This window comes from Pongo pygmaeus, chromosome 1, assembly GCF_028885625.2.
Source record: "Pongo pygmaeus isolate AG05252 chromosome 1, NHGRI_mPonPyg2-v2.0_pri, whole genome shotgun sequence".
NCBI classification, from domain to species: Eukaryota; Metazoa; Chordata; class Mammalia; order Primates; family Hominidae; genus Pongo; species Pongo pygmaeus.
In genome coordinates, this window is record NC_072373.2 from 122,194,637 (window position 1) to 122,212,303 (window position 17,667).

Here is a 17,667-nt window from a genome sequence, read left to right on the forward strand (position 1 = left end):
TTAGACACCTTTCACATACTGTATCTCTATTATGCAACCATATACACATATGGTTGACTCAAATTTTGCTTTGTCCATTTAATTGCTACTATAAGTCACATTTAGCCATCTTCTTGTTGTATACATATATAACTTATCAGAAGCAATTAAGTTTCAGAAAGCAAACTACAAGTCAACTATGTGTTCATAAACTGCATTAATAGAGGTGCAGTGTATTATTTAGAATAAAGATAGTAAAAAGAAATACTTAACATTGTACCTGGCTCAAGGCTTTTGATAAAGGTTGTTGATTACTAATCTTTTTATTACCATTAGTATTCTCCTGTTGTCATTGTTGCTGATGTAAGCTCCAGGTTCAGGTCACGTGTCACATTCAAAACTTTGAAAGTGTTGCATTTATTGCATTGGAGCACTTTCAGAGAAAGTTATGGCAAGATCTCTGGCTGGAAACTTCCAAAAAATCTGCAAATGTGGAACAGGAGCTTGAAAATTTTATCGTGATTATCACTATCATGGAAAACTACAATTTACCAAGGAATTTCATATTCAGTAACTCATCTTGATTTTCATACTAACTCTGGGAAGTGAATACTTCTACTGCTTGAATATTATTAGCCCCATTTTAGGGGCTAATAGATGGAAAAATTAGGTGTCTAGAGCAGTGTTGTCCAACAGAAATATAATGTGAGCCACACATGTAATTCAAAAATCTCTAATAGCCACATTAGAAAAGGGAAAAAAATAGTTAAAATAAATTCTAGTAATATATTTTATTTTATCCAGTATATCTAAAATATTATCATTTTAATGTGTAACCAATATGAAAATTATGAAAGAGATAAATCACGTTTTTTGTTTTTGTACTAAGAGTTTGAAGTATGATGTGTCTTTTGAATTGACAAGACTTTGGACTGACAACATTGATACGCCCGGTGGCCAGAGGTGGCTAGCAGCTAGTGGCAGGTGCAGGTCTAGAGGACTGATTAGGAATGTAAGTCCTCACATAATCAGAGTAGTGCCCACAACTCAGGGAGCCATAAAGACAATTAGAAAGACCTTTGCTCCTGATCTAATGCTTCTAAGCTAGAACAGCCATACAAATGAAACAAACCAGTCAAAAAGGAAACGACTTTGTGCCATTCAATTCAACAAGTATGTTCCAGTGTCACACATATATTATTTTCTTTCTTATAAATTTTATGAGAAGTGTGGGAAAAAATGGCTGAAGCCCTTTCTAGCAAAATGTCTGCAATAAAGAAAAATCAGAGTGGGTTGCTTCTCACCACCCTGAAAACAGAATCAGAGTTCACACTATATCAGACTTTTTCAGGAGGTAATATATAGAGACACTCACACACACAACAGGGACTACAGATTTCCTTAGCAGCTCAGTAGAGATAAGATTCGTATGAAATAAATAAATAACTGATTGTAGGAAAACATGTGCTTTCATATACCTGAGTCATTATCATTCACCTCCTGACAACAATTTATTATGTAATGAGACTTTCCACAGTTGGGGTAAATCGTAATCTTAGGATTCAGAGCAGTCATTCTTACACTTTTAGGCCTTTTATAAATTTAAAAAAAGAATTTATTTCTCTATTCAGAAAAACAATGTCATATATATAGGAAATCTTACATATAATTTTAAACACTTCACTGATAGACTCCCCACAGTGCCCTCCCCTAACCTAGTTTGAATTCTAGGTGTAGAAGTCCTGTTTTGAAGTCACTTACTCTAATGTGTTGTGTGGGGTCTACTTGGCAGCCTGAGAACCATTGATCAGAATGCATTTAGATTTGACTGCTTTCCCAATTATGAATTGTAATTACACAGGATGTAAACACGAGTTTAAGTGGTTGTAAAGCTCTCCAATACTTGTCACGCTATTAATTTAATAAACGGAATATTTAGCTGGGGTCTTTATAATTAAGCATCAACTGACTGAAAGATTCTTGAAAACATTGTCATACTATATTTGGACACCCCCCACCTTTTTTTTTTTTTTTTTTTTTTCCAAAGGGAGAGAAAAAGAGACGGAGAGTAATGACGCTAATCTCTTTGCCTCTAGGTGTTTATCACACCATGAAAGCCAAAACAATTACTCAGGGCTTCATGGGGTAGTCATGACTGGTAAATAGCAAAATACGATTTCCTTGGAGAATGTTTTCCTGCAGTGTTTCACACTGGCAGAGGGAAAACCATTCCCCAACAGGAGCAGCCCTCCTTCAGGGTGCAAATACAAACGAACAAAAATGACATTATGTTCTTGCCTGCCTGGGGCAAAAAGAATCACCTATTCTTAACAGGACTTCAGGTGTGCGATTTTCTGCCATTTTCTGTCTTTTATTAGATTAGAATGACTGCCCCTTGTAAGAGCAAAGCAGTAATGTGGTACTATTAGGGCGGCTGGAGGATACAGCTGTGGTACGTTATGTCTTCAAGGCAACTTGACACATTCTTGCCATGCAGGAGTTTCAGAATCTATTCAGACAGATGTAAGAGGGGTAGTAATTATTTTTTCTCTTTCCAGTCATTTTTCCCCATAGAATTCACAGTTCACTAATTTAATAATAGTTAAAAGTAATGCCTTTGAAAAAATGGGACTAAGTTAAGAAAATGAAGATTATTTTTACTTCCAATCCTCTGCAGTTTGCTTCAGCCAGGCAAGCCAAACCTTTAGTGTTAACATAATTAGATTTTTGCAGAATAATGGCCCATTTTACCAGCTATCATTTTAGGTTAATAAAAACATCACATAATTTTAAATGTTACTACTCCATTTTAATTCATCCTTCAATGAAGAACAGCTTTTGGGTGATGAGAGAAGGCAGAGGGGGATTCCGGCACTTAATAAATGCTCAATTATGTAACTCTAAACAACACCCCCTAACATCATTTAGGTCTTCTTGCTAGACTTGTTTCAAGACCTACTCTAAAAATGTATTAGGGATAGAACTTTCCTGTCATAGTAGATCTCAAGTAACCGCATTTTATTCATTATCATTATGAGTTTTTCACAGATGTTATTTTCTCATTTCTAGTTCAACGCAATAATATGATGTATACAAGCGATAGGTGTGTTTCTTAGTTATTTGATATTTCAGATGCAAAATGAAGATAATAACATGTGAGTCACACCTCACCAGGTGTGCAGAAGAGTAAAAGTTCACTATGTTCCCAAGATTACTGGTGAAAATTCAAAACACGATAGTTGGCATTCTTAATTCTTTCTGACATCATATTATGTTTATGTGCAGTTTATTCTGGGAATTTGTTGGCATCTGTTTTAGGTAGCTAAAGGAGAAAGCTACTTTTGGTGTAAGAAAGTAAAAACATAAAGTATAAAATCATTCTATACAGAAATGGTCAGAACTGACAGAATATTTATGTCAGATGAACATTTGATGTTTCTCAGAGACAAAATTGATTAGAATTTAATCCTATTTCCTAAGGTAAAGAAAGAATTGTGCATGGCCAGACACTTAAAACCTTGAGAGTGTCCCTTACCTGTATTTTCATTCTTCTATATTATTAAAACTTTCCAATTGGACTTTCTTTAAAAAACAAACAAATAAAAAAACAAAATGAAAAACTTGGAGTTTTACCTCGTGGCTCATATTGTTCTCTGATACAGCTTAGCCACTGTCACCTTGCCATCCTTCTCAATTAAGGTTGGGAGTAGGAAAGGTAGGTAAGGAATTCTAGTTCAGATTCGGGAAGCTGAGCTCTGAGTTGTACCAGATCAAAAATACCTACAGTGTTTTCACATTACAAATATATAGAAAATGCAGTTCCCACATATCTTGGTCAATCCTGTGAGCAGAGAATCTGTTAAACAGGTATTTTATTTAGTGTTTAACAACCGGTAAAGTACAACAACCCATTTCCCATATAGTACAGAGCATCCCATTTCAGAATGCTGGGTCTTTACATCCCAATCATACTGGATTATTGATAGAGGGTAAAGGAGATGGAACAAAATATTCGATGTCAAGATTTCCTCACAGTTGTCCCCCAGTGCATCCAAAATTTCTTATACTCCAGTCAGACCACAGGTCCAAGAGAAGATGAGGGGGAGCATTAACTACAGGGCCAGCTGAACTGTGGAGCAGATGCCTTCTTCCAACCTGGACCTTTCTTTGTGTTACCTGGTGAGCAGTTTGTGCCAACTTAGGGATCTGACTCAAGGGCGCCTCAGGCAGATCGACCCCAAATATCTGCAGGACCTTGTGCAAAAGTACCAATGGAGGACCGCATGCCACATGTCTAAGTATTTAAAAGTCATATATAAAGCTAACAAACTGTTAAATTATCTTCCTTCCTGCCACTTTGACACATGATGCTTTCATCACCCTTGGAAGCCCAGGTATAGATTTAGAATTCTTAGACTGTTCAGTGTTCTGTACTGGCCCCCGGCCTCGTGGTAGCCCTTGTCTATCTCCTTCCTAGCCCTCATCCCCTTATTTTTTAGCCGTGGACTCTTGTTTTCATGTCAAGTGGCTTCTCCTTGCTTGTGTGTACACTCCACACTCCAGGCCCCAGGGCCTAATCCATCCACACAGATGCACCCTTTGCCACTCCCTGTGCCCAGGTATATGCACTCAGGATGTTGCCTGCCTTCAGGAGTTTAAACCCCCAGAGGGGGCCCACATTTGGCCTAAAAGTGTGTGTGTGGGGGGGTGGGGGGCGTTATCTGAGTAGGAAACTCTAGGTTCCTGATATCTGGGAGAAAGCTGGAGGAGAGTCAGAATGGGTCTCTCTAAGCAAGGTCCCCTCTTTGCTGGACTAAATTCTTCCTGTAGGCTGTGTACAGGGTCAGAAATAAATAACTCTCACATCACAGCAGGGCATGTCCATTATCTTCCTATAAATAGCAAATCTTTCTAGATAGCTGAACCTTTGTCCCATTTTTTGAAATGTTATGCCCATCAATAGTATTGACAGAAGGAATTATATCAGTTCTATATGGGAAAGTTGATAGATTAACTCATATGCAAGACTATATTAACCCACTTTAAGGGATTTATCAAAGGGAAAAAATCACAAGAATTAGGACCTCAAATATACGAACAACTGAGTACCCGCTTTTCATCCCAGTCCTGTTCTTAGGGCACAACATTGTAGATGAAACCACCTTTGTAAGAATGCTGGAAAGTAACAGATGAATCAAGTCCACTGAGTTGAGGTTTCCTCAGAGGAGTAGCTCCTTTAGAAGAACTTGAGAATCCAGATTTAAAAAGAACATTTCATTTCCATTTGTTGTATACCTATAAGTGAATTTTTATTAAAAGCAGTTCACATCGCTTCAGGAAATTCAGAAAACTATATCTAAATACACTGAATGAAAGATATTCCTCACCAATTTAGATTCTTATAGCCTCATAAAGATAAACTGCAGATGAATCAGTTTAAATCAGGCCTTCATTAAATTTTAGAATTAGCTTTTGGAATCCCAACTATTGAAGTGTGCAGTGTCTGATTCCTGAGCGTTGCGACAAAGCCATGAGCAGATAACAATAAAGTGCATCGTTGCCAGAAATAACACGGGCTGCCTTTGGTTTGTGCTAATAAACTATAAGACAACTTAAACTCCAATTTTAATATCAGAAATCCACTTCATTATAAATAATCTCAAACTCCCTATGTTATCAGCATTTTCATGTGTTTCTTTGGTGAGCCTGAAATATAATTTTCTATTTATGCTTCCAATGTAAATCTCCAATTTCTGGTTGGCCACTCTGGCACTAAGCCTAAGCTCTAATTTATTTCCATCTTTCCTTATTTCTTACATCAAAAGAGACTGTTGGTTTGAATAACAAACATTCAATAGACTTAGACGTGGGGTGGCAGGCGGCACAGGCATTACCTGTTTACCTTTTATTGCCTTCTTTGAATTGGCTTTTCTGGGAACAAAACCAATAAGACATGCTGTTCCTTCATCTAGTTTTTACCCAGGTTATTTATCAGGAGACATTCCTCCCCCCTTCCCTGTTTCAGCAAGGAGTGGCAGCAGGGTGAAGAATTCAGACTGGAACTAGGCTTCTGACCTGACACTATCATAGGTTATTGTTCTACCAAGTCATGTAGAATTTCATTGTCCTTAAGACTCTGGTTCGGGCTGATAATTGTTTTTGATTCCAGGAGATGCTGCTGCTAACACATTTGTAATCTGTAGGACAACAGTGTGCTGGGAACAAAATTCACACTGTTTTAGCCTCTTTGAAACTTTGCAAAGGTTCTTCCCCACCTGCCTCCCCTTGCTGTCTTGCACAGTAATTGGCCTAATAAAAGGCAGAAACAAGAATTTATTACAACTTGGGCAATACTTAAAACAAACTTTATTCTCAGGAACAGCAGTTATGTCTACTTGCTGCTTTATATTTTGATATTTCCTCTAAATACTTAAGTCTGAATATATTCAAAGTCAAATCGCAAATCACTCAATTTCCCTGCTCCTTTCCTGGTTCCCCAGGTTGCGCCTTGTGATACTCCATGTAAACACTGTATTTGGAAAGATACATAGATCAGCATCCCTAGAGTCACATGATCACCATCAATCTGTGAAAATAGCATGACTTAAAAATAAAAGTCTCTTAGTACTCTGCCAACAGGCTTTGGCATAATCTTGGCAATCACTTAGATTTTTTTTTTTTTCTGTTGTTATTTTTCCCAAGTGGAGATAGTCTCATATTTTGCAGAAGTTGTCCAAGCTAGTGAACATCAATTCATCTTCCTGGGTACTAAATTCGTCAGCTGAATGTATTCAGTCCACACAGAAATCAGTAAAGTGAGTGTGAAACTGCTTGGTGGCTGTTCTTTTCATCTTAAGAAATTGCAATACAAATTCCTGAAATCGTTTATGCAGGAATTTTTATTCTTTAAATCTTCCAGTGTTAAAGCAACAAGAAAACATTTAGAATGTCCTTTGGTGGAATCTTATTACACTTGTTATATATGTAAACTGTTATTCTTTGATGCCAGCATGTTCGTTGCCCTTACAGAGAAATCTCTGCACAATGAAACAAAACAGAACGAAAGAGGACAAAATAAAATGTCAGTCTTTGCTGATTCGAATTAGATACATTAACAGATTGTCTGGTAACACAAATTGGCAATAATACAAAAAATCTACATATTACAGTAGTTCAAGAAAAATAACTTCATTTGAATACAAAAGGATAGATACACTTTCTTTTTTCCTATAGCCACTCTTGTATAGTGGGTGTGTGCTCGCACTGGACTCAGTGCTGCTAAGATATACAGGGGTATGACTGGCTTGCGCTTTTGGAGGGGGCTGTTACACATGTGCATCACTAACATCGGACAAAGAAATCTTTCAACCAACAAGGGTTACAGAGCAACGTTCACTAAAGCACAGATTGGAAGGGATTCAGGGACGGAAGCAGGCCAATATGGCAGCTTGTAACAGATTTCCTTAAGCCCACAATGCACCTGACAGCAAAGAATGCTATTTGGTTGGTCCACACACTGGGCGGAGTCGTACTAGGGCGCACCACGCTAGAGTAGCCAATGTTTTTAGGTCGGTTGATTTGTTTGTTTTTTGTCTTTCCTGTTTGGGGGGCTGTCGCAGCCTTTCCAATCCACAATATGCTCTGCAGCTGGCAATGTGATTTGCAGTGATAATATCAACAGCTGCCAACTCCTCTGGAGTCAGAAATTAACAGTCTTGACTCGGATGTGCTGTCCACGGGTGATAAATATGGCTTAGTTCAATTAGGCCTTCTTAGTTTGTACACTGTCTGAGTGGGGGTGTCTGTATGTGTGTGTTTCCTATGTTAGTAGCAAATGTTTGGGTTGTGTCTGCTTCCCCACGGCACAGGCCCGTCCGGTGTGGCTGGAGGTGACACCTAGAACACCAGGGGGCTGGCGGTTCCCAGCAACGTGGTCAGCAGCAGCAGCGCTGGGGAGCCGTGCGGGGGCGCGCCCTGGCCAGAGTCGGAGCCGCAGCTGCCAGCCTCCTCGCACCGCAGCTTCTCGCAGAGGATGCCCGTGTATGCGGCCGGGCACAAGCAGCGCACGTTGTTGTGGCACGTCCCTCCGTTCTGGCAGTGCAGGAGCTCGTTGTCGCAGACATTCGCTGCAGAATGAGGGGGAAGGTAGGGGTGGGTGGGCGCGGGGAGGAGAAGCAGAATCAATTTAAGTTCATCTGGTACATCATGTTTTCAGCCTAAAAAGAAAACTCTATCGATCTTTGTGCTCCCCCCTCCCCTCCACAAACGAAGCCCGTGACTCCAATTTCCAAACAAATGTAGTTTTCTGCCTTTGTTTTTATCATATTAGTCCTTTTCACATAGATTTTTGCTGCAATCTTGGATGTTATCATTGTCCATTTCAGGCTATAGAATACAAAGTAATGCAATAGTCCTGGTTTGGCAGTATCTTTTCTTCATGGAACTGGGACCTGTTGTGATCTCTTGGGTTTTTAAAGGACAAGTGCCCGATGCCAGAGTGCAGATCTTTGAAGCCAGATGAATGGTATTTAAAATGCAAAGCGGTATTGCTAAAATGACCAAAAACCTCTAAGGGGTGGGCCATTCTCCCGGTGCGTGATTCCAGCGCTGCATGCATGAAGACAGAACCCACCGGGAGGCATGGGGATGGGGGGTGGGGACACGGGGAAAGTAGCATGCTCCAGGCAGGCGGCAGCCAGATGGGAAGAGAGAAAGCTTGTTTCATGGGAGGAGTGTGAGGAAAAGCAGTCACATTCGTCCCTGACAGCCTATTAAGGATTTTTATCACCTTGTAAATATGGGAAGTATAGCCCAAGGTTACCTTGATTTCCGGGAATAGTAATAAATGCAATGGTGAAACCCTGATTACCAAAATTTCATTATGTCCATCAATTAATGGAATCAGTTTGAATAAATCAAGACAAGCAACTTCAGAGACTAGAATTCATTCACAGACCCTGTCATGTAACTTTCACCTCTAATAATTTCTTATTTCTTCAAAATTCTGACTAACCTCATTAATTCCATGTCTCCTATTCTTTTAGATAATCACTGTTTCACTGATTTAGCAGAATGTTAAATAGAACCCAGGGAAATTAAAACAACAACAAAGAGTAAAAGAGCCAAGAACATTTCCCAAGCAACATATGCTGCTTAAGCACTTAACATATAGAACCCCTCTGGAATGGGAGGTCGGGGACAGAGCAGAAAAAGCAGCTTTTTATAAATTGTAACATTTTCCATTTTTAAAAAATGTCATGGTGAAATTTCCCCAGGGATGCCACATGAGTTCAACACACTACACACTCATATACACATACCCAATATTACTATTAAGTGCAAAGTATTAAAAGAAAACAACTCTACCCTCCAAGTAGTAGCTCAATAGAGAATGTTGCCTTGTCCATTAATTATGTTCAACAGTCATGTCAGCTTCAAAAGAAGCTTCTTACACACAAACATGCCAGTGCTTTGTGTGTGAATGAGCTTAGGAAAGATGGTGGTGGATACCCACATGGTTAATAACAGAGTGCCCTAAATAGACCACTGTTTTACCGCCTTCCTCAACATTTCCTTGGTGACCTCTAATACAGTTGCATAGTGTATTGGCATAATTTTCAAATGTATCCACGTTTGCTATCTGTAAATGTCAGAAGTGACTATTAAGGCCTACTAAATCCTTCAGGCTCCAAATATTGATATGCAAGGCAGTGTTCCATGGTTTCTAATGATTAATATAAGCTACCTCTTATTGAGTGGCTTAGAAATCATAATATTAGAACCACATTATTTTATGAGTCATGGTTAAAAATGTCAAGATCTGTAGCTGTGAAGCAAAGTCCACAAGTGTAGAGTGGCTAGCCTCATGGTCAAAACTGACAAAAGTTCTTGGTTTTGGCTTTAGTTAATTTGGAAAGCATATGTAGGTTTTCAGGATTTTATTTTGCTTACACTTGAAGAAATATGTTTAATTGGGGCAACATGGAATAAACAGATCCAGATAACTGTTTTCATCTAAAGTTAAAGATCCTCAGCATTTCTTGTTCCAGGCAGCAGAATGCTGAATGGGATATTTCCTTTCATATGGGCACTAGAGGTAGGGAAATATCTGTTCCATCAATATCGATAATTGCTTGCCTTGAATAATTGAGAAGAAATCAATAGTTAATTACATATCACTCCCCTTTAGAAAAAAAAAGCTATTTTTCTTCTTCTTGGATGTGAATATACATCAGCTGTTGAACAGAGGTTTCTTTTTTCAAGAAGCTGGTGATTAAGTTAAAATTCAATATTTTCCTACATTTAAATAATTACTAGTTGATTTTGATAGTTGTGAGAAATTTAATAAATACACTAGGAACAGATATAGCCCAGAATTAGTAATCTCATGGATTGGCAGGATATATTTTCTGTAGGAGAGAAATTGAGAAAAATAAAACCTATAATATTTTTCATTATTTAGGATTCACTATAAAACATATTACATTTGGTCTCTTGATTGTGCTAGTCCTCCAACAAATACAGAACTTTATCATACATACAGTGCCCTCTAACTGTTGGAATCACGTGCTAGAAGCACATCTACACCTAATTATGGATCTTACCTGATATTCATAACTCATGCTCCATCTTCATGTCATTTTGAACCAAAATTGTGGTAGCTAATAAACAAGCTAGGTGGTTAATAAATATCACTGAGCTCTTCTTCAGTGTGCTCAACCTTGTACTTAACCCCGCAAAGAAAATGAAAGAAATATAAAGGATGATTTCTGCTCTTACGGAGTTTAAATCTGGCTGGGACGATAAAATATCTATAAGAAATGATCTAATATTAATTTCATTAAAATGCCCTTATCAATTCCATTGAGCTTAATCAATATCTGTTGTATGCCAGGCACCCTGCTATATTTTACGGTTGTAACTAACTGTCCTAAAGGAGTACATGGTTTGGCAGAAAATAAATGGAAAATAAATACACAAACACACATTATGATACAGTATAAAAAAATCTACAAAAAACGTATTTGCAAATTACTAGGGAAACTCACATGATAGTATGAATAATTACTTTTGGGAAGATTAAGGGAGATTATAAAAAAGAGATTGTATTTGAACAAAGGCATTCATCAGGCAGATACTGGTAGAAAAGCCATTACAAATAGGGAAACTGCATGAGTAAAGACAAGGAGATGTGAAAGGGTATCGTATTGGTTATTAAGCAATTGTCTCTTAACTCTAAATCCACCCTTCTGATGTTGAGGCCAGAACTCTGCAAGTTGTCTGCTGGATCCCGCCAACAGCGGGCACTAGAGGGAGCAGAGAAAGTAGGAGGCATGGAAGATCCTGTTTCCTTGATTCTGTTTGATGGTGCTCTAACAGTACTGCCCAGCAACGGCCCTTCACATCAACAGCAACATGTGGTTCCAGTGTTAAACTTTATTCATAACCAGCTTCATCACACCCTTAGAGGTTCCTACACCAGCCTGGTGGCATTCCTTCCCTAGAGGTTTAATCCTCAGCTCCAAGGAGGCTCTACTCAGCATTTCAGAGGCAGCTGCAGCAGCCAGCCATTACCCTATCTTAGAGGTTCAGGTTTCAGCTCTGTGGGGGTCCCTTTTATCCAAACTTTTACTTTCTGATAACTCCATCCTCTTTCCTGTAATCCCTCAGTCCTAAAGTGATAGGTGGTTCCTGCTTACTTGACACAGGAATTACTTCAGTATCCTGTTCTCACTTTAAAATTTCAAATACTTTTTAAACTATTTCTTTTAATAAACTCTCTCTGTTGAAATACCTAGAAATGGTTTCAGTTTTCTGCCTGAAGCCCAACTGAAAGACACATTAGTGAATGATGCATGGACTGGTGTGGCTGGAATGATGGATGCACAGAGGAAAAGGCAAATGTGGCCTGGTTGTGAAGGTGCCACAGTGGAGTTTAGTAATAAGGGATGGAAAGCTATCAAAGACTTAGAAGGAGGGTGGTGTTTAAAAGAGAAGAGGAAGGTGAATCTAGACCAGAAAAAGGGCAGACTGGAGGTAAGCAGATGATACTCAAATAGAATGGACTTGGACGAGGTTAGAACAATGGTGAAGGGAAGGAGGGAAAAGATTTGGAGACAGGTTATGTGAATGGATAAGAGAGAGTCTAAGGTTCCTGTTTGGGGTATTTAGATGCATAATAAAGAAATTTATCGAGAAAAGAATATAAGAGGAAGAGTTTGGTCAGGAGAGAGAGAAATGTTTTTTGGACCTGTTGACTTTTAGAACTGTCTAGGTTCTTCTGCAGCTTTTGTTATTAGTTGGAAAACTATTTAATGGAACAGGAGATAGGTCATCCTGGAGACACAAATTTGGAGCCAGGATGGTGGTGGTCATTGTTGCAAAACATGAAGCAAAAAGAGTAGAAGACTTCATCCTAGGAGAATATAGACCAAGTAAAAATGAGGACTGCAGACAGAAAACTGAAGAACATCAGCATTTAGGCCACTGGAAGAGAAAGACCATAAAGAATGCTGAGAAGAAAACAATGTCAAAAAAATGCAGTGATCCTATGAAAGTATGAAATTAACCGCAGAAGTCTTCCTGATGTGAATGACTGTATCTATGAATCAACAAACTGGAAAAGTATGAGAGGAAGGGCACTTTGAGTTGGACAAATGAAATATGCAAAATAAACATTGCATGTTCTTGATTGACTCTGTCATAAGGGGTTCTTGAATAATTGGAAAAAGGATTGAAAAATTTTGAAGAATTAACATTTAATGGATGTCTTCGGATGTCAGTCTAAAGTAGTGGTTCTCAACACTGGATGATTTTGCTCCCATGGGTATTTGACAATGTCTGGAGACATTTTTTTGGTTGTCACAAGTGGGTAGGGAGGGCACACTACTGGCCACTGATGTGTATAGCGAGGCCAGGAATGTTGCTAACATCCTGCAGTATACAGAACAACCCCCCACAACAAATAATTACTTCTCAATTAATGTAAAAGATAAAATGATAAGGCCTGGCTGAGGGCATCAGTCATAGCAATGAAGAAGGGCAGTTGTCCCTGATATATTTTGGGGAAGGTACAATAAAGAAACTTTGTCATTTCTAGATCAGGAAGATGGTAAATTTTCAGGTGCTGAGCTGTGGGAATTAGAGGTGACTCTAAGTACTTGAATTGGAAATGTAAGAGTGGGTTATCTACTTCAGGGAATAAATATAGGAGACTGGGATCTAAGACAGACCCTTTAGTACTGTTCACAATGAAAGGGTGAGAGGAAACAAAAGCACTCCTGCCATGTAAGTTGCTTTCATAGAAGCAGTAAAATCAGAGCTTGCGGGAAACTTCAGAAACCATCTAGATGAGCTGTAGATAAGGAAGCTGTAGATAAGCAATTGAGAGTAGAACTGGGACTAGAATCCAGGTCTCTCGATTTATAGATTACTGCTCTTCACATAGAAAAAGAACAATCAGGAGAAATGTAGTAAATAATATTGCACAGTGCCACATTCCATGCTCCTCAAGACATAGCTGACTTTCCCACTTACCAGGGAGACATGAAGTAATTCTTCTATAGATACTTAGTAGATTTGCAGCTGTAATGACTAAGTGCTCTGCTTTCATATCACACTATGACTAGGCAGAGGTTTTTGTTGATATTATCAATTGTTACTCATTCTAGGGTTTTACCACATTTTGGTGGAGCTCCAAGTACAAATCTGCTCATACAGAAAATAAACCAGAAATGCCAACGTCTAGGCTGAAAATGGCAAATATGTCTGCACTTACACTGTCATTTCCTCTTCCCCTGTACATAGGAAACTGCTATGTACAGAACGTGTGTTCTCTCTAAAACTCATGTTGAAATTTATTTGCCACTGTAACAGTATTAAGAAGTGGGACCTTTAAGAAGTGTTTAGGTCATAAGGGCTCCACCTTCATGAATGGACTAATGCTGTTATTTTGGGAGAGGGTCTGTTATCATGGGGTGGGCTGACCCTTTCTTCTTCTCTTTCTCTCTCTGCCCTTCAGTCATGTGATGCCTTCTGCCATGTTACGGTGCGACAAGAAAGCCCTCACAAGATGTGAGCCCCTTGATCTTGGACTTGTCAGCCTCCAGAATTGTGAGTTGATAAACTTCCATTCATTATAAATTACCCAGTGTGTGGTATTCTGTTATAGTGCATAAAATGGAGTAAGTCAGAAATACAGCTAGTTAATCACGGGACTCTCTTGCACTGAACTTCAAATGCTTCTCAACATAAGGTTCCAGGCATCCATCATGAGTTGATAGTACTGGCATGAGGATAAACAACCATTTACAATCCTGGCATTATCTCACATAATCCTGCATATAGTTGCAAATTAAAGATCCAAGTGAAAATTTCTACCCAGCAGGCATATTTCAGTGATCACGCTCTTTACTTGGTGCCCTGCTCTGTGGGTTTACCTCAGACTGAAAACTCTAAACTTATTCTGTGGGTGTATTCATTTTAAGCATGTCCCAACTCTCTCTTTATTGTTAGTGACAGTCTAAGAGTGTCCTATGTCAGTAAACAGAAAGGTTCATTTTAAAATCCCTTATACAACACTTGATCCAGTACTGGATGCAAATAGTTATTTGCTAGACAGAATTCTTTTTGTGATGGTAAAATATGATCCTTAGATACCAGAAAAGATAATACTGCTTTGGTAATAGCTTGACTGTATTCTAAAGGATTCCTTTTAGTATTGATAAATATTATTCATTTATGGAGTATCCAATATCACAAAATATAATCCCCTGATGTTTTGACATTAGGAATGATTTCAAATGGAGTGACCAAGATAATTTGTGGAATTTGACAGCTGAGGTTAGAGTATTAATGTTAGATTCAAACAGAGTTATGTGGCCAAAAGATGAAGTGTGGAATCCTGGTGGAAAAGCTGAAGTCAGCAAGGTGTTGTAACAGCTCTGACCATAGCTTTAGTAAGCAAGCCACAAGGTAGATAAATAAGCTCTCACAATTGCCATGAGTTTACAAAAACATTTAGAATTTCCACAGTGAAAGAATTGATCAAGCAGCATTTCTTCCTCTCTTACTTCTATTTATTTTTCTCACACCATCTTGGATGAGGAGCGACACAGGGATATAGCTAAATTATTTAATTCTTTCATTTTTTTTGGTGGGTGTCTTGATTGTCACATACATTTCCTCTTCTCAAACTGCAATCTGCTGTCAAATGTGACTTACGAGACCTTGATTCCTTTCCCCTCTATGAGTTCTTTCTGGAAGGTATGGAAAAACTGACCACAGATGGACTCCTTATGCTCAGAGGGTATTAGCCAGGGCTTGGTGTTGCCACTTGTTCTATTCTTTTATCTTTTATGAGCTGAAGGGTCACTTATTCCCCTAAGGTCGTGATGATCCATTACACTACCAAAGGGAAGTTTTCTTTTCTCTGTTTGGGTTTTGTTCAACGTTATCCATTTAGGTTCATGCTGTCAGTGAGCTGCTATGCTTGAGCAATGCTGGGTCTGTATTTATAGACTTGAAAGTTTCTCTTTTTGGCTTTGTCTCCTGCTCTTCAAGGAATCGATGTAATGCGTTACCATGACAGCTTTTCTTGATGGTTGTATTAACAAAGTGACCTCTACCTTTACCACCTGAAACAAGCCCAGGATTGCTGAGAGAAAGATGTTCCAAATTGTTCCCGTCCTTTTCAAAGAAACATCAAAGAGTGAATAACCTCCACCAAACGGGCTAATAACAAAGGTATGTGGGCTACATTCAGGTCTGATTTAGGCATTCGAGACTGTGTGGCAGGGAGTTGAAGAGCTGTGATTATGACCCATTTATACAGCTTTTGCAGCTGTTTTGCTAAGTTGTGATATGTGAGATGGAAAACTGAACCTACAGGTTAGCTCCCGGGGCATGGAAGAAACTTTATAGATTGTTATCTAATCACTTTTTGTTGTTGTGGTTGGAATTCTAGGTACACTAACTGCATTCCACCCCCGCGCCACAAAAAAAAAACAAAAACCTTTTTTCTTCCCTCACCTTATGGTCTGGTCTGGTCTGGTCTGGCCATGAGGGGTAGTATGGTGCAAAGGGAAAACACATTGGCTGAGAGTCATAGAACTGGAAAACCTGAGATCTAGGTCTGACTAGTCATCCATTTACGATAAGGCCTTGGACATACTATGCAACTACTTAGTGACATTCATCCATGCATTTGTCCAACATCCACCCAGGCACTGCTCTAGATGGTAGGCATATTGTGGTAAGCCAGACCCACAGTGGAGCTGCACATGAGGGGCTTGTATTCTAGTTGCAGCTGTAAAGTTAGGCTACAGGCTACAGGTTTGAAGTTGGTATTTCTAGTTTTCTCAAGTTTTATGATTTGCATGAATATTTTTAATGGAAAGCCTATCATTTTGAAGGCAAAGTGTTAGAAATCCCTCTTCTTCTTGACCAAATATATGATGATGGTTGGCCTTGTGTAACAGAGTCCTTGGTGATGACTTAGGTGACTGTTTCTGTTTGATCTGTTTTGATTCAGTCTTATCTGTTGCCCCATGCAACAGGGATAGTTTTTTCCCTCATACACTAAAAGCATGAGGTAGTATAAAGAGAATTAGGCTCGGATCCTGTGATTCAAGTCTCATCTCTGTAGTTAATGAGCTGGGTGAACTTGGGGAAATCACTTAACCTCTTTGTGCCTTTCTTCACTTCACAAGCGGGATAATAACACTTGTTCTATTTACCCGCCTAATAGTTGTTGGTAGCCTCAAGATGAATTATGTGGAGGTGCTCTAAAAAAAAATAAAACACAGCCTAAGTATACTTTGTTAAAGTTCAATTTCTTCCTCAATCCACCCAGTGCCAGAAGCTCAGGATGGAAGAATGAGGTGCTAATTCCTATCTCTGCCAGAATAATGAATTAAACACTACCTATCCAATTCAAGCTACTTGAAGTATAAAAGGAAGCAAATGTCCTTCCTCAAAGACAGCATCTGTGCATGTCTTCTGCTAGTATGAATCTTGAGCAAGCATGGGGTCAAAACATGCAATTCTCAAATATTTGTATTCAACTACTGCGTATTCTACAAAGCCTTGCAAGGTCACCTTAGAGTGGCAGTGCCCATTTTCTCAAAGACGACTTTTATATTCTCATTCAATGTGCACTCTCCTGTATCAATCAGAGCACATAAATAAGGTGTGTTTCCAGAGTAGCAGGGAGGGGCTGAGCTGGAGACCATCAACCTGCATCTACTGCTCCATAGCCCACCTTTTGTCTTTTGCAATGTTGATGGTGTAGGGGGCCAAGGGAGGTACGGATGCAAACGACAGACTGAAACTTGGTAGCCATCACATGAAAACACCCTTGCTTTCCTGTTTTTAATTTACACTCAAGTTTGTCTGTATGCATCTGAAGACAGTGGTACTTCGGTGACATGACCCTGTGTGACAGCATCCGATCTACTTGGTTTCAGCATAATGAAGCCAAGGGGCAGAGCTGAAGTTGCTGTAGGGAACAATGTGGAAGCTGTTGGCTGGGTGGTTGGACACACGTAGGTAATCAAGGACCGCAAGTTCTGACCTTAGGGAGTAGCCATTCTATTCTTACCCATCTAATATTAAAGCACCTGTTATGAGAGTGGCACTTTCTTTTGCCAAATCATAGAAAAAAACTGCTTAAAACACCATTAAAGAGCC

At 39.1% G+C, this 17,667-nt stretch overlaps 1 protein-coding gene across 14 annotated transcripts in view; it reads right to left on the reverse strand.

The window, feature by feature from the left end:
* Nucleotides 1-6,862: 6,862 nt before the first annotated feature.
* Nucleotides 6,863-17,667, reverse strand: part of NTNG1 (netrin G1) — a 365,560-nt gene continuing 354,755 nt past the window's right edge. For all 14 annotated transcript variants that reach the window (XM_063652406.1, XM_063652350.1, XM_054442081.2 and 11 more), the window contains one exon: nucleotides 6,863-8,105. In XM_063652406.1, the coding sequence (XP_063508476.1) occupies nucleotides 7,876-8,105 (230 nt within the window). In that variant the 3' untranslated portion in view covers nucleotides 6,863-7,875. The remainder of the gene's footprint in view (nucleotides 8,106-17,667) is intronic.